Here is a 26733-nt window from a genome sequence, read left to right as displayed (position 1 = left end):
TGTTTTTAGTGTCTACATGACACGTAAAACATGTTTAGTTCACGACTTCACTTTTTACGTTATTAACTTGTTTTATCTGGCTTAATTTAATAAAAATAAATTGGTAGCCTATGTAAGGAAAGATTTGGGGATTAGCTACTGTACAATCACTCAAAGTGTTAATAAATCTTGCCTCCTTCCTGCAGTTTAGTCTGAAACTTGACCTAAATAGCTAGACATATTATTTAATTTACACTAATTAGTTTAATTAGCAAAATGTGTCTATAAACACTGCTGTAGGTATGCCATCTAAACTGTAGAATATGTTTGTTTGTTTGTTTGTTTTTCTAAGCCATGTGTTAGTTTTATTTTTTTTTATTTCTCTTCAACATTGGTTGAATATTTATAAAGTTACACATGTGTGGGTATTTATTGAAATGATTCTGTTAAGGTAGTGTGAGCAGCTGGAAGCTTTCCTATTTTTAGTGTATTATTTCACTGGGCGCCTACGAGGGCTTGAGAGTAAAGAAAGGCGTGAGGGGAAGCGAGCTTGAAGCATGTGAATGCTTGAGTGACAATAGTGTTAGACAAAGGACAGGCTGGACAGATCCCTGTACTCGAAGGACCGGGTCAGGCAACATCCTCTGGCTGCTGAGCGGCTTGAGATGAGCAAAGGCCAGGACAAGACATACAAACAGGACACTCTGAACTCTCACTGAGGAGGATGAGAGACTGAACATATGAAAGACAAAGCTCTCTAGTCCGGGCGGGGTCAGGCAGCATCCTCTGGCTGCTAGATGACAAGGAGAATGAGACATAGAGGACAAAAGGACAGATCCTGTCACTTCTCAGGCAGCATCTTCATGCAGCATCAGCTGGTGTGGAGTGTTAGGGAAAAGTGTCACAGGTCTATATAGGAGAGACGAAGGAAAAGAAACACCCCCACCCCCCCCACCCCTCCCTGGCCCAACTCGGCAGGTGGGGGACTTGTCCTGCCTCAGAGGGGGCAAGAAAGGTGCTCCGACCTAGAAAAGAAACTAGGGGTGATAGCAGATTGTGGCCTAGATAGATATAGATGTGACTGTCGACTAGATAATATACACTGACAGCTGGGATCTATTATCCCCTCTGACCCGGCGAGGGACCACTGGGCCGCTCAATTGGTTGGCCAGGAGACCGAGCCGGAACGGAGACTTCGGCCTTGCAGCCCCCTCATTTTGAGGGGGCGGTTGGGGGGTGGGGGTGGGGGTTTTTCCTGGGGGGTGCTAAGGCTGTAGCCATGTAGTGCTGAGCAGACTGCAGAAGGTTGGAGAGTGTTGTATTTTGTTGAACAGCAGATTTTGGTGTTGCAGAGTTTTATGAGGGCTGAGGTGGTAGCTGGAGCTGAACGAATATATGAAATTGACTGTTGAGTTGATTCTGGAAACAAAGGCAGAGAGATGAGATACCGACCATCCATGTGTTAGTTAGTTAACATGGGATCGATCAGCGGTTTGCTAGCATCATGTCTGCTGGGAATGGAAAAGGTGAACTCACATTTCAGAGCTTTGGGTTTCATAACTCCGGTCATTCTCTTAATAGTGGAACTCCTTAATCAAGACAGATTTCCATTCTCGTAACACGTCTCTCACAATGTATTAATGCTTGTAGCAGCTGAGAGGATAAGCAGACATATGACTAAATTGTTGAGGAAGTCAAGCACACCAGGGGTTGGATTTGAATGAAAGTTAATATAGGTAGCAAAAAGGCTGACCACTCCCAGTAGTTACTCGATGAGGCGTAACCATGGTCTGTGAGGCAACGGTGGAAAAGAGTTGCAGTACAGCAGTGTCATTGGAGCCAGTCTTTCTGATGAAAATGTGGACCAAGTTGAGTAATGGAGCTGCGCTTTGAACGGCGCTGTTGCTGGGCTGGAGACTGGATGGAGTAGGAAAGACTAACGTTTAAGCTCCTGCAACCAAATAGAGAAGCTGAATGATGATAAGAATCACCTGAGCAGGTAGAAAAATAGTTGATAATATCTTGGCAGTGCTGTGCAGAGAAATGACCTGCAGTGAAAGGAGCAAGATTTTAAATATTAGCGAAGATGTTAAGCTGGAGCGTAAATTATGTAATACCTCAGAGCGTCTAAATTGCTGACGTTTTTGTTTTGTTTCGTTTTGAAAATCATTTCTGTTTCTCTCCTTCATCTACGTTAATTTTACTGTATGAGGAAAAAATCCCTTTTTTCTCCTCAGAGCAGTCTGAACCCTCAGCACTGCTCTGGTCACGTCCCTTGACTAACCAGTGGGGATGACAGTGCAGGGTAACTGATTGGTTAGGGGGGGTGGGTGTGGGGGGTGGTTGTGTGGGGTCCAACCTGACCCCCCACCTGGATGTGATTGAGCCGGCTGATCACTTCCCCAAGGTGGAACGTGGCTGATGAAAGCTAGAGTGGACGGCATAGAGAAATGAGATAAACAAGAAAAATGCAGTACAAACACTCTGTACGGCATCCACCGAAAGATGCCTAAAGGCTAATATATCAAGGGAATCTGAGGTGCTACAGACCAGAGGGCTAGCCAGGGAATTGCCTAGAATGGTGATGGCATGGCGAACTGGAACCTTAAGTGCTACTCTCAGCAGTATTCTGGCTGCAGCAGCTGCTCTAAGGTCACTCAGCTTGCATGCCAATGTCTAAAAATACAGCTTGTCTCAGATCATTTACACCATGTCTATCTGCTGAAAAGACGAGAACCAGACAAGGGGGTTTTGTACGAACTGAGCCCAGCAGGTCCTGAAACATTAGCTGAATTAGCAGTGGCTTGATTTAGTTCTAGAATTGAATCTCAACTCCTTGCCCTTACATAACATACATTTTTCAACAGTTTGTGCTTGAGCAAGCCTTTCTGTCCAACAGTCTATTATTTGTCTGTGCCAATCAAATACCAGTTAATGCATTTTTTATTCAATTATTAAACTGTTATTAAATTATTAAATGTATGTTAAAATGTACAATGACATGCTAACTTGGCTCTTTTTTTAAAATAAGTTTGTCATTGATTACAAAGCAGATATGACAGCTAGCCTTAAACTGTAGTAGACAATCTATATTTTCCCTATGGAGCTTTTAGACTGTGTCGCTGTCAGTTGGATGATAATTGGTAACAACAGGATTCAAACTCATTGCGTTTTAATGAATATCAGACAAAGAGGAGATGTAATACTTTTTATTGGACTAAACAATAATTAATCACATAAAGGTAGTATGTGACCAGACAGCAAGAGTGAAAAATCGGGACACTTTCATGGATGTGGGGATTCCTGGGGGGGTGTTAGTGTTAGGGTTATAATATAAGTTTGTATCTAAAATAAAATAAAAAACAGAGCGTGCACCTACCATGTACGGTCTGGTACTTCTTGGATGACTTGGCCGTATGCATAACATCCTTTCTGCCGATGACATAACTGTAGAACTACTTGCAGCTCATGTTGAAATTCATTTTTCTTGCGTTTCTCACCTCACCAGTTCAAGACTGCTTAGGTCACAAGACCGATAGCAATGTTGGTGCAGTAAGTGATACACTTGGGAAGCTCTGTAGCAACAACTTGGGTATCCAACGTTTCACTGGGCTTTGAGACCAGGGTATTCTGTTTGGCAATTTAGCACATGTTGCTCAGTCCCTGACCACCTTCCGGTACTCACATTTTTTGTAATTGCTCTTATTTAAAATTGTTCTGATCCACTTATTGTATTTACTACTTTCTCTTAATGGACTTTACTCTTATAAGCACATATTTACTGTTTGTGTAACTGCTCTTATACGAAATCGCTCTCAAATGTAATTATTTACTTTTTTTTCTCTTATTTGCATTTACTCACATGTACTGACTTTATTGTATTTTGTAATCTGTAATGTGATATTTTGTAATGTGGTATTCTGTAGTGTGATATTTTGTAATGTGGTATTCTGTAGTGTGATATTTTGTTACAACTTTTAAGTTACCCTGGATAAGGGCATCTGCTAATAAAAAATAATAATAATAATAATAATAATAATAATAATAATAATAATAATAATAATAATGTTGTATCCTACTGGTGTGATGCTTCACATCCAACTTGCCGCTAAACACAATTTAGAAAATGCCTTTGTAAACAGTCATATGGTTGAATCCAGGTGCATTTTTTCCATTCTGTACTTCTTTTTTTGCTTTTTAGTGATGGGTTCATCAACAACACCAGCCATCATCACACTACACCAGTAAAACCGCGCAGCAGCATATGTGTAGGCCCGCCTGGGCCCCGAAGGCACAGACGCAGAGACCAAAAACACATGACCATCCTGCATCGTATGACTGCAGGTTAATGTGATTGGATAGCCGCATAGATTCAATGCAAACAACTCACTCAAACAACACACCCTAAACTAGTAGAGTATGCTGTTGCACTGCAGACAGTACAGCAGCCACATATACGGAATCTACTAACAAGAAAATCTAAATTTCACATTTTATGCCAGGTTTTTTAACGTTTACTCTAAAATTCAGGACAAATGCTGCCCCGACAGTACCTCGATCGGGACGTGGGACAAAGCCCCTAATATCAGGACAATCCTAATTTTATCAGGACTTCTGGTCACCCTACCTAATACGGCTATCTATCAATGAACATCAGCTAATTTGATTTATATTCTGCATGTTTTTCCCTATTGCTATAGTAGTTCATGTTTTATTTACTGCTTATTCTTATGTGCTATCATAAGTTATCATATGTTTGTTAAAATTCACATGCATTGAGGTTGCCACCTGTTCTGTAACAAATCACTGACAATATTATAAACTTGAACTGAAACCTACACGTTTTTCAATATTTTTATTAAGGTATAATATTTATTTATCATTATCAGACTGTACATTTTTGCTATACAACATTACAGGATAAAGTACCGTTTTTTTTTCACATTGCTGAATTGAGGAGATGTGTATATATAAAACAAAAAACATCTTCACTCACCTGCAAACCAGATGAAAACAGAGTTTTGTTAACAGTGGTTCCAAAACAGTTAGAATGTCTGGCTGATGACAGTCCAGGTCGGAATGCGGTTCTCTTATTTTCTGGAAGGGTCTTAAGCATGTATTATTTTATCTCTAAGATATGAAGCTTATTTACCCCCACCTGCTACTTCATGTTGTCCATGAAGACTGTGTAGCTTCAGGGAAGTACTGTTGATAGCTGTATTTTATTTCCTAACATATGGGCCTAGTAGATAATAGATCACTGGCTTTTTATGTCAAACCCACCATTCAAAAGGAATAGTTGACATAAAAAAATGTGACAAGGCGAGAGTGGGGAAATAGCTGTTAAACTGAGGGATGTGATCTTTTAACCATCAGATAAACCTTTTCAGGCTGGCTTTCCATTGAATGTATATATCATAAAAATGTTAATTCTTATTCTTATCCTAAGATCTACCTTGAATGAATAAGCAACCAGGCACAGGTTCTTTGATATCCATTGTTTGGCTATTAAAGGGTAACAAAAAGGAATATAAGAAACTAAAACAATATGCATTTTAACAACCCTCTTTTAAAAGGGGAATCCTAATACAATGTTTGAACATTATTGTGTGTTTACCTTGGTTGAAGAATTTGACACAATAACTATGGTCATCCAACTCCAAGGTGCAAGAAAGGGTCCCCGACTTATAAGTCTAACCCCAGACTATTTGTTTTGAAACCTGAAAACAAACGAAGGCATTATTTAATCATACATAAGAATAAAAAATAAAGAACATGTCAAGACCAACTTGTGTTAAAAATGCATACAAAATAATACTTTTACAATTTCTCTCCCAAAGCCTATGATATAAGCAAACTTTATACATACAGCCCCACATATTTAGTATAGTAAAAAAAAAAAAAAAAAAAAAAAAAAAAAACAGCTAATAGTCCCTATTAGCTGTTTTCAAAATCTCTATCTCATTGTAGTTTTATGAAGGTTATATGTGTGGGAAGCTGTGTGGGTGTTGCCTCCTTGGTTACAACCAACTGCTGTAAATTAACTATATTTGTAGACAGTATTTATTTAATACCATGGTGCTATCTAGAACATAGTCATAGTAATGTTAACTTCTTGTCTAGAAACTGGTTTCTTGCCAGAGGCAATGTATTGCAGTTGTGCCTTCATTCAAGTAACATACTTGGAAAGTAACCTGCTTCCTTTTAATAAGGAAAATATTTTTAATGCTGCATAGTCATTAGCCATAGTTGGAGAGACCTTGTTATTTACAGGTGCGAGTGGAAGGGCATATTGGGATAATGGGAGCCAAAAAAACAAAAACAAAAACATACCACCTCAATAAATGGACTGCTTAGAATGAAAGAGGAACTGTAATAATAAATACTTGGATGCACAATAACATATAACTTTGTGTTATTTTTCTGTTGAACTTTGTTACATTTTCATGGAGTCAATATAAAGTGTGCTGTATGTGTGTATTTGAGCATCTGCATAAGGGGAGACAATATGGGTTTGTCAATCCATCTCCTCCGCCACATCGACTACTGCTAATATCTCATCTTCTATTTAAGCTGACAACATATTTCATGTTTTCAGTGTTGCGCAAAAATCTAACACCACCCTTCACTTTGAGACAGATGCCATGTTTGGTTTCTGGCTTAAACACTTGTAATGATTCCCTTGCACAGGTACAGTTCTGTGATTCTCTAGGTCAATTTTGATCGTCGATCAGATACCATTTGAGGTAATGACTTCATATTTGGAAAATTTTTATAAAGCCTTCATATTAAATGTGTTGCTTAGAGACAGTACACTTTGAGATGTTGCCCTTATGCTTGGTTCACAGCTGTATTTTCTTTCCATTACCAGTGTTGTATAGTAAAAATGAACTATTTCTCATGTCTCTTCTTTACAAACCATTTGTTCTGATATGACATGCCCCTTTGATTATGCTATCGGATTTCCAGAATTAACAATTTACCCCAAAGCAACAGAAAAATTGTTGACACCCCAATAACTGGCATTACGTTTTCCCTGTTATTTCAGACCCTTGCAACAGCGGCTGAGAATTTCCAGATGGAACACCAGTGGAAAAATGAGTTTGGGGTAAGAAAAAACAAATTGTTACATATTCTTCTGTGCACAGCAGGAAAACATGTTCCATGTTTCCAATGGAATATAAAAAAAGGTCCAAAAGCTGCAGTATTCTTATACAGAATGATTTAACCTCCATGTTCAGAAACTTAATTACGGTTAATTATGTGCAACTGTAATAGGATTCCTATAATTTTATTTGGTCTTGCCCTAGTTATAAAACATGACTTTCTTAAATTAGTTGTACACCCTAATCTTTAATAATCCAGTTTTATATTGAGCGGTTTGTCCATCTAATGCATTCTTAAAATACCTGCAGTAATGAATTAAGGTCATAGATGTTAGTAGAAAAACATTTGTGATGACTTTGGTAAGTAACACCAGGAACACGGCCCCTTTTATAAAAGTAGCAAAAATGAATAATTCCTTATAACGGTTTGGTTCTATGTCAAATCTGACAAATACCTTCTTGGATTTAAAATATGACCGTATGTAATATGTTGGCATGCAGAAAGCCGCACATTTTATTCCTGTGGCTATAATTGGTTTCAAAGTGTATATCAATTGGTATAATTATCTTTGAAAATAAATAGTTAGAAAATGGTTGTTACTAGCAATATTTGTGGTGAAGCGACAATTATTGACAATTTAGCTTGTCTTCTATGTAGGTTTATTGATCGATGCATTGAACAGCAGACCCTTTAAGACAAGAATTATCTACCGCTGGTGGTTTAACTAAATAATCTCCATCCATTTTATAATTTCATACTGTGGGGATCTCCTAACCACAGTAAAATTTATTAATACTTTATTGGCACTTTTATAGGTGTCTAATATGTTATATAAGATGCAATAATAAGCCATTTTATTGAAGAGCAGCTCGCCCAAGTTGGCTAATACAGTGACACCAAAAACAGTTTGTACTAATTCTAACTCCACAAACCCATATTAAAAGCATCCTTCGAATAAACCAAATGTCCACAATCATCTTTTTTTTTTAACCAGTATACAAGAGATATCTAAGGCCATGCTTCTCCAGCAATGAGGGTCAAAGTTTAACTAAACGTACTTCCGCTGGGAATAAGTTATCCACATTCCCCATTAGCAGGGACTGATGTATAAAGACCCACACAAACCTACCCATTCAACTTGGTGCATTAGGTACTCAATATACATGAAAGAGGTGAAAGTTGCAAAGGGAATGTTTTCCAATGAAAATAATTATATTGGCATTTGGGCTGTCTGAATAGATGCTGATGCAACATTAAGGCAAGATTACTTTCTGTTAGATCACAGGTTTGCTAAAAGTTTGCTAAAATTCATATACATTTTAATTAAGCACAGAAAACTGGCACCTGGAAATTCTGACACACACTTTTGCAAATAAAACCATAAGCAGGATTAATAATGCAAGTACAATGCAATGACTTGTGAGGAGAAAGGGTTAATACTTTGTCAGTATTTTTATACTGTTAAGTGAATTAAAATATATTACAATATTTCTGTATACTTTCTTACTTGATAAATAATCTATTATGCTTATGGACAGAAAAGTCCATATCTAGCACTGAGGATTCTTCTAATTCGGTATATTAAAATAAAAAAATGAAGTTGTTTTTTCATTCCTTCACCTCCCTCAAAGGACAATCACGTTGGTTAAGAGGGATTCTTTATTAGACATGTCCTTAGCATAAATATCACATTAAGCTGCTATAAAAACAATATAATTAAAGGCTCTAGTTAAGGATTTAATGAGTTTTTATTTTTATTTTTAATGTCTGTTCATTTATGCAGCTACATGCAATTTGTTATTGGTGTTCAGGCAGGAAAAAAAAAATGAGAGCGAAAAATGATTGCTGCATGTGAATTAATTTGTCCAGTATCTCAAGCATATTACTTGCCATTCAATTTGATATGATATTTGATTGCTCTGAAGTGGTTGGTTAGTTAAGATAATTTTGTTTCCAGCTGAGCCGCCAATATTAATCGTACTTATATGGTGACATGAGCAGATATTGTTGTTAATCAGTGTTCACAATTGTTAACAAATACAATTAGGTGTGAACTGTTTTGTAAAAAAGAACAACTTACTGGTATAATATATATATATATATATATATATATATATATATATATATATATATATATATATATATATAGTGGCTCTCAAAAGTATTCACCCCCTTGAACTTTTTCACATTTTATTGTGTGGATTTAATTAGGAGTTTTTGCCACTGAGCAACACAAAAAAGTCCATAACGTTGTCAAAGTGAAAAATAAAATCTACAAATTGTTCTAAATTTAATTACAAATACAAAACAGAAAATAATTGATTGCGTAAGTATTCATCCCCTTGAGTCAATATTTGGTAGAGGCACCTTTGGCAGCAATTACAGCCATGAGTCTATTTGGATAAGTCTCTACCAGCTTTGCAAGTCTGGACACTGCAATTTTTGCCCATTCTTCTTTGCAAAATTGCTCAAGCTCTGTCAAGTTGTATGGGCACCTTTGGTGAAGTGCAATTTTCAACCCAATTGGACTGAGGTCTGGGCTTTGACTGGGCCACTCCAGGACATTGACCTTTTTTTTTTTTTACCTGTGACCTGTGTGGCTTTGGCTGTATGTTTGGGGTCATTGTCCTGCTGGAAGATAAATCTTCTCCCAAGTCTCAGGTCTCTTGCAGACATCAGCAGGTTTTCCTCCAAGATTTTTCTATACTTTGCTGGATCCATTTTGCCCGCCATCTTCACAAGCTTTCCAGGCCCTGACGCAGAGAAGCATTTCCCCATAGCATGATACTGCCACCACCATGCTTCATGGTAGGGATGGTGTTCTCAGGATGATGTGTGTTGTTAGGCTTGCGCCAAACATAGCGCTTAGTGTTGAGGCCAAAAAGCTCTATTTTGGTCTCGTCAGACCATAGAATCTTCTTCCACTTGGTCTCAGAGTCTCCCACATGCCTTCTGGCAAACTCTAGCTGAGATTGGATGTGAGTTTTTTCCAACAATGGCTTTCTTTTTGCCACTCTCTCATAAAGGCCAGTTTTGTGATGCACCTGGGCTATTGTTGCTGTCTTCCACAGCTCATCTGTGGAAGACTAACTCCTTTAGAATTGCCATAGGCCTTTTGGTGGCCTCCCTGACTAGTGCCCTTCTCACCCGGATACTCAGTTTTTGAGGAAGGCCTGTTCTAGATATATTCACAGGTGCCATATTCTCTCCATTTCTTAATGGACTTTACTGTGCTCTGGGGGATAATCAATGCCTTGGAAATGTTCTTATATCCTACCCCTGATTGGTGCTTTTGAAGAACCTTATTCCGGATTTGCTTTGAATGTTCCTTCGCCTTCATGATGTAGTTTTTGTTAGGAACTGTACTAACCAACTGTGGGACCTCCCAGAGACAGGTGTATTTAATCTGAAATCATGTGAAACACCTTAATTGCACATAGGTGGACTCCATTCAACTAATTATGTGACTTCTAAAGACAATTGGTTGCACCAGAGCTTATTTAGGTGTGTCATAGCAAAGGGGGTGAATACTTATGCAATCAATTATTTTCTGTTTTATATTTGTAATTAATTTAGAACAATTTGTAGATTTTATTTTTCACTTTGACGTTATGAACTTTTTTGTGTTGATCAGTGATCACTTAACTAAATCCATTTTGATTCCATGATGTAACATAATAAAATGTGGAAAAGTCCAAGGGGGGCGAATACTTTTGAGAGCCACTGTATATACAGTGAGACAAGGAGCAGAGAAAGCGTAGTCCTGGGGAACACAGGTCTACACCTCCCAGTAGAACACAAGCTGAAAAGCCTTAATAGCATTATCATGTGATTAATTGTATTAATGATAATGATAATGATAATTGTTAATTGTCTGCTACGTGGGAATAATTGTAAATTTAAACCAGCTGTAATGTATAAAAAGTCAGCAGACAGTCTGCTCTGGGCTGCTGTTGTGTGAAGAGCTTGACAGTTAAAGAAAAGGTACTCTATAAATCCTATTTTCTGCACAGTGTGCTTTTGTTTTAAATCAGTAAGCAGAGTAGCTGCCCAAATTATTAGTGTAAGGTTCCTGTGAAATAGTTTATTTTAGTACTCTGAAAGGAGTGGTTTTGTTTTATTTGTCTATGAAAATGAAAATAGCGCAACCGCACTTTGAAAGATCAAGTGTTTTGTGTGTGGCTGGGTTATTAACTGGCTGAAAGAGAACCCGAAGGACTGAAATCCTTCACTCTCTCTATATATATATATATATATATATATATATATATATATATATATATATATATATATATATAGTAAACTGGAGACTCGCCACACAGGCTCAAACTTATTCTAATAAGCTGGACAGCTAAGCTCTTTACCGGCTGAAACACACAGTTTTTAAAGAAACAAACAAAAAGGCTTTACACAGTGCCTTTTTTGTTCTATTGCGCACATCATCAATCGAGCTCTCCACGCAGCAGCAGCATCACTGTCAGTCCTGCCCCTTTTCAAAGGAACGTCCTCCACCTCCTCTCCTAAACAACAAGATAAAATGGCTGAATGAAAGAACAATATGGTGGTTGTGTTCCTTGAAAGAGAACACAACCACCAACCAATACTTTTGGGATGTGCCGGCCACAGGTCAGGTATTCACTGAGCATTTTAGTCAAAGCTGCTGATAGGGCCCCTCTGTGGAGTGATGTCATTGGTCCCGCCTCACCGAGGTAATAAATAGTCACTACGTTGAGAACTTGTTCTCTTTTGCATCGAACTTGTTCTCTTTTGCATCGAACATGCAAATGTGAATGACGCGACCTCACAAGGTTTGGTGGTCGTCTTCAGTTCAAAGATGACCACCAACGAGTACATTTGGGAAAGTATACCCAAGCCGTCATGAGGGAGTATGAGTGGACAGCATATGAGGGACATCTTGCAACTGCCAACTAGTGTTGGTGATGTGAATGTGCAACCTCAAGGATCCTTGTGCCTAATAAAGGCATAGAGGGATCTACAAATTTAAGACAGTAGAACCCGGTGAATGTATGCGTAGAAGCCCAGCTAAATATCAGTCAATGAGGAACATCTAAAGAGGGCCCATGACGTAGCCACTCCTCTAGTTGAATGTGCAGCCACTCTCCCAGGTGGGGATAGGCTAGCAACAGTATACGCAGTCGAAACTGTGTCCACAATCCAGTGGACACAGGTTAGAACCATAGGGGGCAGTGGGTCATCTCCGCCATGGCAAAGGTATCAATTCAGGCCTGCCCAAACTGTTCCTATATGCGCTGTACCACCTGAGGATAGAGTCGCCATTCTGACGGGTGAGAAGGGTTGGTGACCTGTAGCACTGGTAGTAGTATATTACTTCAATATATGTACAGCACTCAGATATTTGTGCCAAAAGGTTGTTTTTTTTTTTTCACAGACACAAAAAAAACGCAAATATTTATACCTTTACAGTATATAAAGTCATCTTTACTATCCAACCTTGCCTCTCATTTTCTTTACTGACTCATATATTAAATATGTGGCTTCGGGCATTGTAACCCCCTGTTGTTAACAATAGTCTTCCCTTTTAAAAAAAAAAAAAAAACATTTAAAACAATAAAAATTTTGATTCTTTATTAGAGACTGCAGGGAGATGTTTTTTAGATTTGAAAATGGACTTTTATTTAAAAAGCCATAACCTGTGATCTTTACTTGGTGTTAAAGTGGCTCCCGTCATTACTGTATAATAGTTCCATCCTTTCTTTAAAAACTGATGGTTTGATGTTAATTTAATGAATAGATATTTTTGTCACTCACTTAATCAATTTTCTTGCTTTTCTCTCAGTCTAAAGTGATTTGAAGCAGCTTTGACTGGGAAAATGAAACACCATTGTGAATGGTTTAGAATGATACTGCCAGGAGAGAATGGCTGAATAATGGGCAGGGAACAGTTTTTTAAAAAAAGCCATAGCAGGGTGTGTATTGCTAATGTTCAAATGTGATAGCAAATTTGCTATTAATGGGACAGCCATTTCAGAAAATGGAGAGTACATTGACGTTCCCCAGAAGATATCAAGGTGGCGTTATGGAAATGCCAGCATTCCAGTTGGACATTTTTAGGTCAACTAGGCCACAGGAACATATAGTAGAATGTGGGATATTTATAGAAGGATTGATTCTGAAAAATATAAACTAGTACTTTTGGGTGTAAATAATTTCTAGTGTAATTATCTTGCAGTTCATTTTAAGTAAGACCCAGGTGCATATGTGCTTGTGATAAGGTGATAATGATGTGGTGCTGGCAGCAATCAGTGAACCAGTACAGTGTCTTCTGGGTTGCTGTATCTCATAACACAGGCACACTTGTTAATGATTGACTAGTATAGCATGTCTGTAGAGACTAGAGACTTTGCATTAGCAGTATTGCATTTGCAGTGCTTTCCAGTGCCATTCTTACCTGTGATTTACATGTAAAAATATGAATTTGGGGCTCCCAAGTGGCGCATCCAACAAAGACACTCTGCGTGAGTGCAGGATGCATATAGCCTGGACATCGCCAGTTCAAGTCTGGGCTATTCCACAGTCAACCATGGATTGGAGTTCCCAGGAGGGATCTCTGTACCAGTTGTGTTAAATATTAATGACTGATTAATATCCTGCTTGACACTGGTCAGCATTTAGTGGCATGTTTGCCACAAGCAATAATGCACAAACAGTGGCCCAACCCAATATTATGTACTGGTCCAAATAACAAACTTTGATAAACAAAAGTACATACTTTTACAACAACAAAACAAACACTTAAAATATAACAAACAAAAGCTGTGTTTATGTTTTTTATAAAAAATAATTGCTTTTCATCTGTAATATTAAGCCTTGAAACTGTTTGCTTTACTGTGAAGCATGCAGACTAGAATTACTAGACACTTCCTTAATTTAAGTATGAAAGTATTAGTATGGTAACATTTTGAAAATCTTAACCTATGGCATTCTATTTTCTTTATCAACCACTGATAAATGTTCCTTTTTTTCAGGAAAATGAGACAATGTACTACAATGCAAAAGATAACTTAGAAGTAAGTATTATTATTTATGATTCTTTCTTGTATGTAATTTATGATAACCATTATATACAGTATTGCGGGCTAGAAAATTGTTAATGGTGACAATTGTGCCTAATAATTGGTCTTAATCTAAAATAGTCAGTTTAATTTGAGGGATCTTTGAACTAATGATGTTTGGACATGAAACAGTGATACAAATAATGGCTGTGTTCCTAGATTGAACTATGTGAAACCTGAGAATGTATACCCAGCAATCACCTCAAGCAACATGCTGTTGTTTGGTTGCCATTTAAGCAAGATTATGTGTGCCCACTCACAGCTAAGGGTAAACAGGGTTTTTTGCAACAAAAAAATATTGATTGTAGATGATAGCCAGACACGCCAATCTTGTACCATCAGTATGGTTCCTGTCAGTAGCTCATCCACCATCCAAAAACACAACAGGTACAAGCAGATGAGTGGAAAAAATGTGCATACGGATGACCAGACTAAACTGCATTATTCAGTTATGGGGATTTCTGTGGCACTTCCCACTTCCAAAAGTGCTAACCATTTTGTAACTAACTGAATTTGATTAAACTACTTGTTCCTTGTCATGAAGTCTGTTTTTGATTAATTAATGTTTAATATTCATGATATTGTTCTTCACTGCTCTTGGTTTCCTTAAACAAGTCTAGAAGCATTTCATAACAGATATTATGTCATTCATTAATTAATAATGAAATACAATGTCCAGTTACAGAGGCTCATGCAAGAATGTGAATACCCTGCACACCAGGTTATTTGTGTTTGCTTTTGTGGGAGGTAGTATCTCTGGCTGGAGAAGAATGAGAAATGCTGGATACTCATTCAGAACATGCTATGCAGTGTTCAATGCCCAAGTCTCACTTCAGCTTCCACAAAAGACTACAACTTGTGGGTTTGAAATTCAGCATTTCAAAAGGACTTAGGAAACAAGTGTTTTTTTTTTTTTTTTAATTTTTGAGCTCAAGAGAGATGGGGGGGGGGGGGGGGGGGGGGGGGGGGGTCCAAAATACACCACATTTTGACCCCTCTATAACTTGATACCTTGACCCGATCAGGCTTCATATTTTCAGTGTTTTCCATCACAGACCGATTTCTATTCAGGTTTCTATTCCCCTGCTTTAACTGGCCATATCAATGATACAGATGTTTTTCACATATCCAGTTTACTTCATGTTTGCAAAGGAGTTAAAGTAACAATCCCATTACCATTTAATTATACCTGTTTTTAATAAAAGCACTTTTGGCATGTTTCCTAAAACGTTCCTAAATAAATTGCATGCATGTGTGTGTGTGTGTGTGCGCGCGTGTGTGTGTGTGTGTGTGTGTGTGTGTGTGTGTGTGTGTGTGTGTGTGTGTGTGTGTTTAAAAAAAACATACTGAATTTAAAAGGAAGGGTTTTTGTCTTAAACGTCCTGAAATAAATAATATTGTTATCATTTAAACAATAATAATTCTATCTATCTATCTATCTATCTATCTATCTATCTATCTATCTATCTATCTATCTATCTATCTATCTATCTATCTATCTAATGATCAACATCTCATTACATTGCAACTAAGGTTTGAGATTCACAACCAGTGTCTTTCAGTCTCCTTTGTCAGTAGCAATGAATTGATTCTTTTTTTTCCATTCACTTAAGGGATAAATATTAACCCTGTCATAGAGTATAACCCTTGTGTCAGAATGGGATATTGGTTATTAGCAAGTTGCCAGGCTAAAGGCTTAGATGACATTCTTCCTGATATTGGTGCAATTATATGTGGAGGTGCTGTTTATGCCAGCTTTATAGATTACATTAAGATGAGGGAGGTCACAGCAGTTTTGATGCAGTGAGCTTTGAATCCTGTTAGGTGCTTCCAAATTTCTGTTTCCAACACCCATTTTCTCTCATGTAAAAACACCAGTACCGAGTTCACACTTATTCCTTAGGCCTTAATTGGGCACAGCTGGTAGAATTGCTTGTCGCATGTTTTGTTCCTAATTGATAAATGAGATTTATCAGCTGAGAAGAGCGAGTTTCCTCTAATGCATGGGGATGGTGTCTGACAAAGCTGCACTGCTCTCCTAGCTTCTGTTATTGTATGTTAATAGTTAAAGAAACTTAGCTATTTGAGCTCTTACCACAAGGATTAAAAAAAAAAAAAAAAAAAGCAAATCAGATGATGGCAGGCTGTCTGCAGAAGTTATTAATATAAATGAGGCCAAAAATCAAACAGTTTTTGAGTAGTATATGTATTCTGTAACTGATAGACACCACAGGTGTATAAGAAATTAAAAAAAAAAAAAAAACACAAATCTGTACATTTTTCTCCTTTCCCACCACAGAATACTTAGCTTTATAGTTGTTCAAAAGATTATTCCAAATATAATCACACACTAGTCCTTCATGGTATTTTTTGTTGTTAAATTCCTCTCCCCTGTAATTTGCCTTCTGAGGCTCTCTGTGCTGTATCATTGACACCGAGTCCTGCTTGGATTGTGGGGGCTGGAGTGGCTGTCGAGAGCTTTCCTGCTGTCTGTGTTTGTTCCTTTTCCAGTAGAAAGTGTTCATTTTACTGATGGGAAGTTACCTACCTCAGCCATGTCTAGTATTCATATATTTTAGTTTAATAAATGTAAGTGAGCTTGAAAACTGTCCGGAACATAATCACTGGCATAGTATTTTGATTCTGCTGTCCCTGTCTTCTGCAGATAGAACTTTAAATGTGCAAGCAATTGTTGTTTGCTTTGGTATTGACAGTGTTTTGTTGTGTTCTTATACTGGTGGTAGAGTTTGGTTTTAAAACCATGGGCTCTGTAAAATAACAACATTTATTAAAAAAAAAAAAAAAAAGTGAACTGCTGTTCTGTTTTATTTGATGCAATCATGGCCTCGCTTCAGACAGAGCAGATTGTTTTTAAATTGTGGGCATGATGTTGACTGCAGCCTTGGAGCCGCTACAGTTGCTGTCTGTAATTTAGCTCTGTGGATCTCTCGAATGAGAATAGGTGCATCCACTGAATTGTGATACTAGCTCTTTAATGTCTTAAAACAATAAACTATTAGAGGGGACTTTTTCTCTTTGTCTCACAAATAACATTTTGTTTCCCAGAGCTTTGTAATATTCATCGTCTTCAATGTTAATCTTAATTGTTTTTTTCTGATTTATCTTAATTTATTTATTTATGTATTTTTCACAACATATTAAATTCACAATGCAGAGATAGAAAGCTACCAGGACAACTTGTGAGAGATTGGTTCTAAGTTCAATTTCAGTGAAATGAGTGAGATATTTTGCTAAATGTCAGCGGTGGGAGACAATGTAAATCAATGAAGTGAAAGCAGAGTTTGAATGGAAGGAAAATTAATCTCCAGTTCATACCTCCCGTGGGATTTTGTTTTGTTGTCAGCTGTGTTTTTTTTTTTTTTTTTTTTTTTTTTTTTTTTGTATTGCATTCCAGCCACTTCCTCTGGAGAAGAATCAAATTCACTTAGAATGTAATTGCATGCACTGTTGTAACAGATTACTTTAGATGTTCTCCATTGAATTGTTTTTTAAATTAATCTCAAAGAGGTGAGCAACTAGATTACATTTTAATTCAAGCCATCGAGCCCTCTGTGTCCTGAACAACACGAGTATATAATACTAATGGAAGGTCTTATTATTGACATTGCCTTTCCAATGTCTTGATCATGGGGTAGAGATGAGTTGTGGGAGAGAATATGGGTACATAGAAATAAAGAGGAGTTCATATGTGTCTATATGTTTTCATATGTGTCACGTATGTTTTCATTAAAGGAGGTGGTGCGTCTTCATTTAAGTAATTTTTGTAATTCTTAAAATGCTTGAGTTCAGTATGATAATCGACTACGGAGGCTTTTGTTCAAAGCGTTTAACCTTTTCAGTGCCCAGAGCTCTGCTTCTTATGGTCTTTATAATGCACATTTGTGTCAGGCCATGTCTTCTTTTTTTCTGAGCTATCCAACGCAGCATCGACAGATGGTGGAAGTGGACATACAAAAAAAGTTCATCCAATTGCAATAAAACTTGATATTAACCCTATATAGCCGACATTACTGAGAATATTGCATCACTGGTATATGCAGTGGTGTATGTCTGCCTGCACATTTGTACATCTGTATGTCACTCTTACATGTGTGCATATATCTGGAAAATCACTTATTCAATTCATGTGAAGTAATCAATTCACATGTAATAACTTTGAACTAACACTAACTAATTTGTGTTTATTTCATTCCAAAAGTCTGATTCTAATGAGACCGGGCGAATCAAGCCAGAATTTGTAGAAGATCCTTCCTTCAAACGTCGTATTAACTACAACTACACTGCCGTCCATATCCCCACTGACATCTATGAAGGCTGTAAGTAAACTATTGGCTTTTTTCTATCAGGGTTTAGATTCCAACAATAATTGACCTCAGCACATTTCTATTTATATTGTGCTTTATATCAAGATATGATTCAGCCATTCAGCTTTTTCACTTTATCCTCAGACAAGCTTTTTTGTAAAAAATGCTTTTAAGGAAAATCCTTTACAAATGTTGTGTACAACTCTTAAGAGGCAGTTTATTTACAACATTACTGTTGCATTGTTTTACATCTTTTGTGCAAGCTGAAAAAGTACTGTGTTTATCAGGGTAACAAAAATCTGAACTGACCACTGTTGCTTTTGCTTTTATTTTCAAAAACCCAGGTGTATGGGTTGGAGAGAAAATGTGATTTATATGGAAAGAGAGTCATCAGTGTAGATATTTGTTAAAAGCTTGTGCTCTATTGGGAGGGAAAACACAGCTTTAAGTAGACAGTGGAATCAAGAAGGATACTTACAGTCATGTGATTCCAGTTGATAACAATAATATAAACAGTGTATCCGCTATCTATATACAGTATATGTGTGTGTGTGTGTGTGTGTGTGTGTGTGTGTGTATTATATATTATATAATATAGATATACTATATATATATATATATATTATATATATATATATATATATATATATATATATATATATATATATATATTCCCACACCCACATACATTTATTCCAAGGTTATCTTGCTTATTGCAGCGCATCATTTACAACATGGTCTATAGTGTGTGAGATTATTTTGAATAGATACTTCTTTGTTCACCAGGACAGTTATAATGTTTGTGTCCTGTCCTTAGCACCACCAATTTGATAGTTTTTGTCAGCTTGTTTACTTGATTGTGTGGAGAAAAGACTTCCAATGTTGTGCGCACTTGCACATCACATATAAACACTGCTGAGATGTTTTCATGTGGGCAGTAGTCCTAGAGACTGATTTAAAAGTAATAAAATAAACTGTATCACTAAAATTAATTCAGTGACTTTGATTTACCAGGTCTGTCTATCATTTCGCAGCTGTATAATAAAATTGCCATTTCTTAGGGTTGCGCTGTGTCTTAGAACAAGATCTTAAAATGGACTGAAGTAAAACAATACAGCTATGTGGAACTAATATATTGTAACAAGTGGGAGGTCTGTCACTTCACAATTGCCTTGGAGGCAGTGGTCAAGCCTATTTGCCTGGGTGGTGAAAAATAAAGCTTTATTTAGCTTTCATAATGTATCCCTATTCCTATACAGAAAGAGGCCGAGACAACCAGAACCCTATTCTAGATGCTGTGGTGCAGGTCTGTTTTCAGTCAGCGACTGCTGGAACCTATTTGGCCATTCCTAGCCACTCCGCCAGTATTAATAAATGGTCCCACATCTGGCTTATCCTCATTGATGGACATGATTCTAAATCAATCACTCCTTACACGTACCTTACATCCTCAGCCTAGGGACAGTAAAAGAACCCAATAACAAAACAAAAACATGGACTAATTTAGCAGGGGAACCCTCCCAATTATTAATGTGACAATATGCTGCCAAGCAGGTTGATGTATTCCTACACCAACTGAACCTGATAAGCTAGTTCCTTATTGAGAAGTGAATGCAGCTAGGTTACCCATGCACGCAGCTTTATAGGAAGCACACCCACCCCCATGACTCGTTCCTCTATTACAGAAAACGGAATAATCTGACTGCTCCCCTCCTAAATGAAAACAGATATCCTGAAAATACAACAGTGCTCCATATTGCCTACAGGAATGAGTGATATTTATTTCATGAAAGCGTTAGCATGATATTAAATGTAACATCTTTGCTTAAGACATTTTTATACAGAAAATTATTTAATTCATTTTGGGCAGAACTGTATCTGATATTGGCCTCAAAAGCCATTACATGACATTACGAAAGAAAGCCCCAACCTGCTCTTTAAGTTTCCAGTGTAGAGCAATGAAAGAAACTCACATGGGCTTTACCAATGACATCTGAGGGATGTCACCTTTAATGAAACGTGAGCAAGAGAAATGGAAATGGAAACAAGGAAGATAAATCTGAAGGGATTATTTTGTTATTGTCCTGTCTTTCTCAGATGGATAAGTACATTAAAGGTACAGTTCACTATTTTCAAGTATTTTTTAAATCAGCTATAACTTCAACTAAAATATAGTGAACCATCCTGCTGACCTTCAGCAAAACTCTTGGAGCTAATAAAAAATGTGTATTACATGGATGTGATATTATTGACATTAATCCAAAGTTGAAGATGGCATTGCATTGTTAATTTATTTGGAATAGATTTTTGTAATACATATTGTCCTGTGTCCTCACATACTTACATTTGGCCTATGAAATCTGTGATGTGAATCCAGCACATTCAACTCCAAAACGCCAAAAAAAACCTTCTCTTCCGGCTTTTGTCAAACACCTAATAACCCTAATTATGCTGCATGCAGTGATTTGTATGATTGGTATGTCTGTACTGTAAATTATTACATTGTGTGTAGGGTTTCTTTTTTATATTGTCATCTTGTGCAGTTGGGGTTAGACTGCTGCAAAGCTCTCTCCTGATTCTATGTTAAATGATGTCTCTATAATACGGCAAGTATTAACTATCAAACCTGAAAAGTTTTTTCAACTTTCAAAATGGGCTAGCTGTTTCATGCACAAGATGACATCTGCACACAGATGTCATCTTCTATTTTGACAAACCCTTAATGGTGACTGGTTGATCATACAGTATTCATTTTATAACACAGAGTTAGTTAAAGTGCATGTTTTTTCTGCTTTAGTATAAAACCCTACCTCACAAAGCAATACAAGCTGGCACATGGAGACAGCAGACTGTGGGAAGCAAGACAAATGCTGGCCATGTTGAGAAGTTAATGCAATAAAACTGATAGGCATTAGCTACTTAGTGCTGTAATCCTAGATGATTATTATAATTATGTTTTTTTTTTGTTTGTTTTTTTTTTTACTTTTGCAACAGTGCAACTAAGTCCATTGACATTATAGACAGCCTGTGTTATCAGGGTTAATGGTTATAAGGGTTAAGTGCAGTACATGCTAGGACTAAATCAGGAATAATAAAAACAAAAGGGCCATTGCACCTGAGCCTGTGTGTGTTGAAATTTAAATACCAAATAAAATCAAATTTTAGCATCATGTGATGTTGAGTTTCTCAGTTTGCTTAGCTGGGTTTAATGTTCAACCTACAGTACTCAGGAGCTACTAAAGCGTGAATCCAGAGAGGGTTGTGGGGGGTCACAATAGCTGCACATTCTCTAAGGAGAACGCTCAAGTTTTTTTTTCCTTCTTTTTCTTCGTAGGTCATTGAATGCAAAATATCCAGGGCAACAGCTTCTTGTAAAAATTCAGATAAACAGTCTGCAGTGGCAGGAATGATGGCTTTTGTTGTCCTCATAGAAATAGTCTAGCTGTCACTTTTTTAACATGCCTACTGTGTGATTTTAAAGCTATATTTGCTGTACACCTGGCCTACAATAAAGACCATTTAAATGGGGGAGTTTATGGGTGTTTACAGATTATATAGAATGACTGCGTATTTGTTTGTTCCGTCTCCATAGCATCCTTAGAAAAAGGACTTATATTATATTCTAATAGTAATTGACATTGAAGTTTGAGACAGATTTAAAAAAAAAAAAAAATGTAAACTGACATTTTATTTTTGTATTCATATCAGCCTATGAATTGTGCCCTTCTGGTTTTCATTCCAACTGAGCTCTCAATTACTTAACTAGACCCTCAGTTGAACTAATAATTTGCTTAATTAGATATTTTTATTTGTTTTCAGCTCATAAACAGTTGCAGATTTCAAGTTAGCGATAGATTGTATAAGTAACTTGAACTCTGCAACTTTTTAGGCACGGAAAACAATTAAAAATGTCTAATTATGCAAATTATCCATTCAGTTAATGGTCTAGTTAAGTAATTGAGAGCTCAGTTGGAATGAAAAGCAGAAGACACAGGGGGTTCCCAGGACCAGGGTTGGGAACCTCTGTCTTATATGGTTGTTATTTATGTAGATGACTAATTGATTACTACAAAATATGCCGTACATATTTGAATATAGTTAAAATAATATAGTTTAAATTTCTTAATTGAAACACTCATTTCTTTACATGTCTGAGGCATCTAAATCTCATGTGAACTCCTTTGGTAAAACAGTATTAAGGGAGTTCCCTAATTTGTTTTCTATGTTCTCTATATTCTAAGAAGAGTGGCTCTTCTTATAAAGAAATCTAATTTGTTGGGATTTGCATTGCTAATAGGTTTTGCAATTTGCCTGAAGCTAGAGGATTTCAGTCACCCTTTTCTTTCATTTTGGTTGTTTATGACTATGCATCTGCATTAGTCATACACTCAACAGAGAAGCCTTCACATGAATGTAATTCTAAATAACTGCTGTAGTCATTGCTGTCATGGCAACAGGCCTGAATAAAGTTCAACGTCTGTGTCTGGAATTGCTAACCTAATTATTGAAACTTACCTTCAGTTCTTTGTAGCCCCGAGAGTGATTTCCACAGTTTCAGAAAGAGCTCAGGTAAACGCAAGCAGTGCTGGAGACCAGAATGTATTTTAAATTGAACTAAACTAAATCAAAATACAAATACTGTTTTCCTAATGAAAACATGACCAGCAACTTACTGCTGTTTTCACACACCCAAATCGTGAACTAACTAGGTAACATTTGAATGTAAAAGCAACTAGTACTTTGCTGTCTTTCATTACCATGCAAGGTCTTTAATTCTAATGGCCATGGGTAATTAGATCTAATACATCACATAAGTGTAAGCCAGGAAATGTTGATATTGGATCACCCTTCTTTTTATCTGCATTCAATAAGAGACTCTACTAAGTACTACCATTTCTGGTGAACAGTTGGTTAACCTTTAAGATATAAAATTCACCAGCTGGTGATAGATGAATCACCCACTTAATAAATACATCATATCAGTCTGATCAGACCTGAAGTTGATTGGGTTTAGGACCTTGTACTGTGCAATATACTGCCCACTCTGTGACAAAAGAGGCCTGTTGTTCTTTTGTGCAGTCTAAATGCGTGGTAATAGCAATCCTAAATCCTAAGCCTTCAAAATCACACTCCAAGTGGCCTCCATCTGTGTTAAATTGTAATGATTCACATGATTTCAGGATAAATTCAGCAGTTCCTGTAGGTTCCCTCTGCTGGGTAGTGCATTTTAAAGGAAAGACTCAACCTTGAGCACCAAGGTGCTTTCAAAAGAACACCGGCACAAAGTTGTTGAGGCACAGATCAGGGGGTGGGTATAAAAAATATCAAAGGCCTTGAATATCCCTTGGAGCATGGTAAAGACAATTATTAAGAAGTAGAAGGTGCATGGCACCACCAAGACCCTGCCTAGATCAGGCTGTCTCTCCAAACTGGATGACCGAGCAAGAAAGAGACTGATCAGAGAGGTTACCAAGAGGCCAATGGCTACAGGCTTTTATGGCCAAGACTGGTCAAAGTGTGCATGTGACAGCAATATCCCAAGCACTCCACAAATCTGGCCTGTATGGTAGGGGGGCAAGAAGGAAGCCATTACACAAGAAAGCCCACCTTGAATCCTGTTTGGATTACGCAAAGGAGATTCTGTAGCCATTTGGCAAAAGGTTTTGTGGTCTGACAAAACTAAAATGGAACTTTCTGGCCTAAATGCAAAGCGACATGTTTGGCGCAAACCCAATACAGTGCATCACCCAAAGAACACAATCTCTACTGTGAAGCATGACAGTGGCAGCATCATGTTATGGGGATGTTTCTCATTGGCAGGGACTGGGGCACTGTCACAAAGATGGCTGTAGTGGTTGATGTCAGACTAGAAACCAGGAACCAGGAAATAAACAACCGAGAGGTGGAGTTTGGTAAAGCTGAGCGATGGCTTTCGCTCAGCATTTAATAATGAACAAACAGAAAATAAAAGGTTGTAAGATAAACAAAATACGGGACACGGCACTTTCTCCAAAATAAAGAGACAAACAAAACGGACTACAAAGACAAACACGGTGATCTGATACTTTAACCATTTTTATTATTCTAACCTCCGTCTCAATCCCGTTCTCCACTCACCGAACACACAACCCCGAGTGAATGAAAACATGCTGCTTTTATGCAGCTGTACTGAGACTCGATTGCTAATCAGTCATCCAATTGGAGTTGCGGTATTACTGCGCGTGAATTAATGAAGTGCAATTCCCCGTCCTCGCATATTATTACATTTTACCTGTATATGAAGTGCTGTGCAATCCTCGTGCCTAAATACAAATATGCATTTTAAACAACTATACACCAACATTAACACACAACATGCAACATATAACACTGAAATACACACAGGGGCAGGCAACATTACCACAGGCACTTGTCAGGATAGAAGGTAAAATGAATGGAACAAAGTACAGATAAGTGCTTAAGGAAAACCTGCTGCCCTCTGCAAGAAAGCTAAAACTAGGATGGAAGTTCACCTTTCAGCATGACAACGACTTAGAGCACACAGCCAAAACTACACTGGAGTGGCTAAGGAACAAAAAGGTAAATGTCCTTGAGTGGCCCAGTCACAGCCCCGACCTAAATCTATCGAAAATTTATGGCATGACTTGAAGATTGCTGTCCATCAACACTCCACAAGGAACTTGACAGAGCTTGAACAGTTTTGAATGGTCAAATATTGCCAAATCTAGGTGTGCAAAGTTGGTAGAGACCTATCCCAACAGACTCACAGCTGTAATTGCTGCCAAATATGCTTCCACCAAGAATTAACTCAGGGGGGTGGAGACTTATCCAATTATCTTTCAGTTTTGTATTTTTAATACATATTTTTTTTCTCAATAAAAACTTTTTCCCCTTAACAGTGCGGAGTATGGTGTGTAGATAAGTGGAAAAAAATCCTCATTGAAATGCATGAAACTCTGAAGCACTGACACAACAAAATATGAAATAAGTTCAAGGGGGTGTAGACTTTCTATAGGCACTGTATAAGTTTGTTCAATTGTCTTTCTGCTGTCTGTTTAACCTTACACTGGCTTTATATGTGTGTGTGTGTGTCTGTGTGCTGGAAATGATAGGATCATGCTGTTACTCTACCTCAAAGCTGTGCTTGGCTGGCTTGGTCTGATGGGAATAACAAGCGACAGAGTACTCGGGGGCCTTGGGGAAACAAGATAATGAAATTTTAAATTGGGGTGTATTGGACATCACTAAAAGGATATATTAAGCAGCTGAAGTTTAAAAGCAAATTCATACATGTAATTGGCCAATTCACACATATTCATGCATATTCACACATCAACTATGTTGGCTGCTGCTCTATATTTTTAATGTTGTTTTAAATAAATGCATTACTTGTTCTTTAATTAAAACTCTTTACTTATCCAATACACAACAGGAGTAACCTTAAAAATCAGGCTAGGGAGAACATCTAGAATTTAGTACCCGAAAGAATAAGATCAGTGTGGCCAATTTCACCATAAATTAGCAGCATGTTTCTTTAGGGTTACCAGTACCATTACACTGTATTTGTTTCATTAAGGTGCACAATGTATACATATTTTTTTTTTTTTTTTTTGTTTGTTTGTTTTTGTATATATTACATGATGCTTATAGATAAAACAGGCTTTCCCTAAACCACTAACATGATTGTGTAAAATTATATATAATGCTATAGTGAAGGTTTGAATTGTACAAACTGGGAATTAACCATATTCACCTAATTCACATTTACAGTAGGTCATGTGACTAGACTCAGATAGCACAATAACAAAGGGTTATTGTGTTTTACCTATAAATTCTTGAGATAAATAGTTGATTGTTTTTCATTTCTGGTTGATGTGATAGTTTTCATCAAGGATAAGTGTTTTGACAGTAGAACCCTTTCATGTTGCTAGTTATATAGTATGTATTGTATTCTGCGTAGCTAATACTTTGAAATACATTTCACAGGATGACATTTCAAAGGTGTGCAACAGTAAGGTGTCTGGTTCCTTACTGTTCCCAAGAGTATTCAACGCACCCTGTAAAGCTTTCAAATACTTTCTGACTGGACCTGGAAAAAAAAGAAAGAAAAACTGAAATATAGCCAAGGGTTATAAAATCAAGTCCTAATGTCTGTGGAGTGTTATGGGAATAACATGCTGTATTTCCAAGCTATTTTCTAACCACTCAAAATCTTTGTTTGCATATAC

At 37.2% G+C, this 26733-nt stretch overlaps 1 protein-coding gene across 7 annotated transcripts in view; it reads left to right on the top strand.

Annotated features, from left to right (window-relative positions):
- Positions 1-26733, top strand: part of LOC121318192 (voltage-dependent calcium channel subunit alpha-2/delta-1) — a 140884-nt gene that overhangs the window by 42967 nt on the left and 71184 nt on the right. For all 7 annotated transcript variants that reach the window (XM_041254612.1, XM_041254611.1, XM_041254607.1 and 4 more), the window contains exons 4-6: positions 7028-7087; positions 14094-14135; positions 18400-18517. In XM_041254612.1, coding sequence (XP_041110546.1) covers positions 7028-7087; positions 14094-14135; positions 18400-18517 — 220 coding nt within the window. The remainder of the gene's footprint in view (positions 1-7027; positions 7088-14093; positions 14136-18399; positions 18518-26733) is intronic.

The sequence above is a fragment of the Polyodon spathula genome, chromosome 7 (genome assembly GCF_017654505.1).
Source record: "Polyodon spathula isolate WHYD16114869_AA chromosome 7, ASM1765450v1, whole genome shotgun sequence".
Taxonomy (NCBI): domain Eukaryota; kingdom Metazoa; phylum Chordata; class Actinopteri; order Acipenseriformes; family Polyodontidae; genus Polyodon; species Polyodon spathula.
The sequence above is the reverse complement of the archived record's forward strand: the minus strand, read 5'-3'. Positions and strand labels throughout refer to the sequence as shown.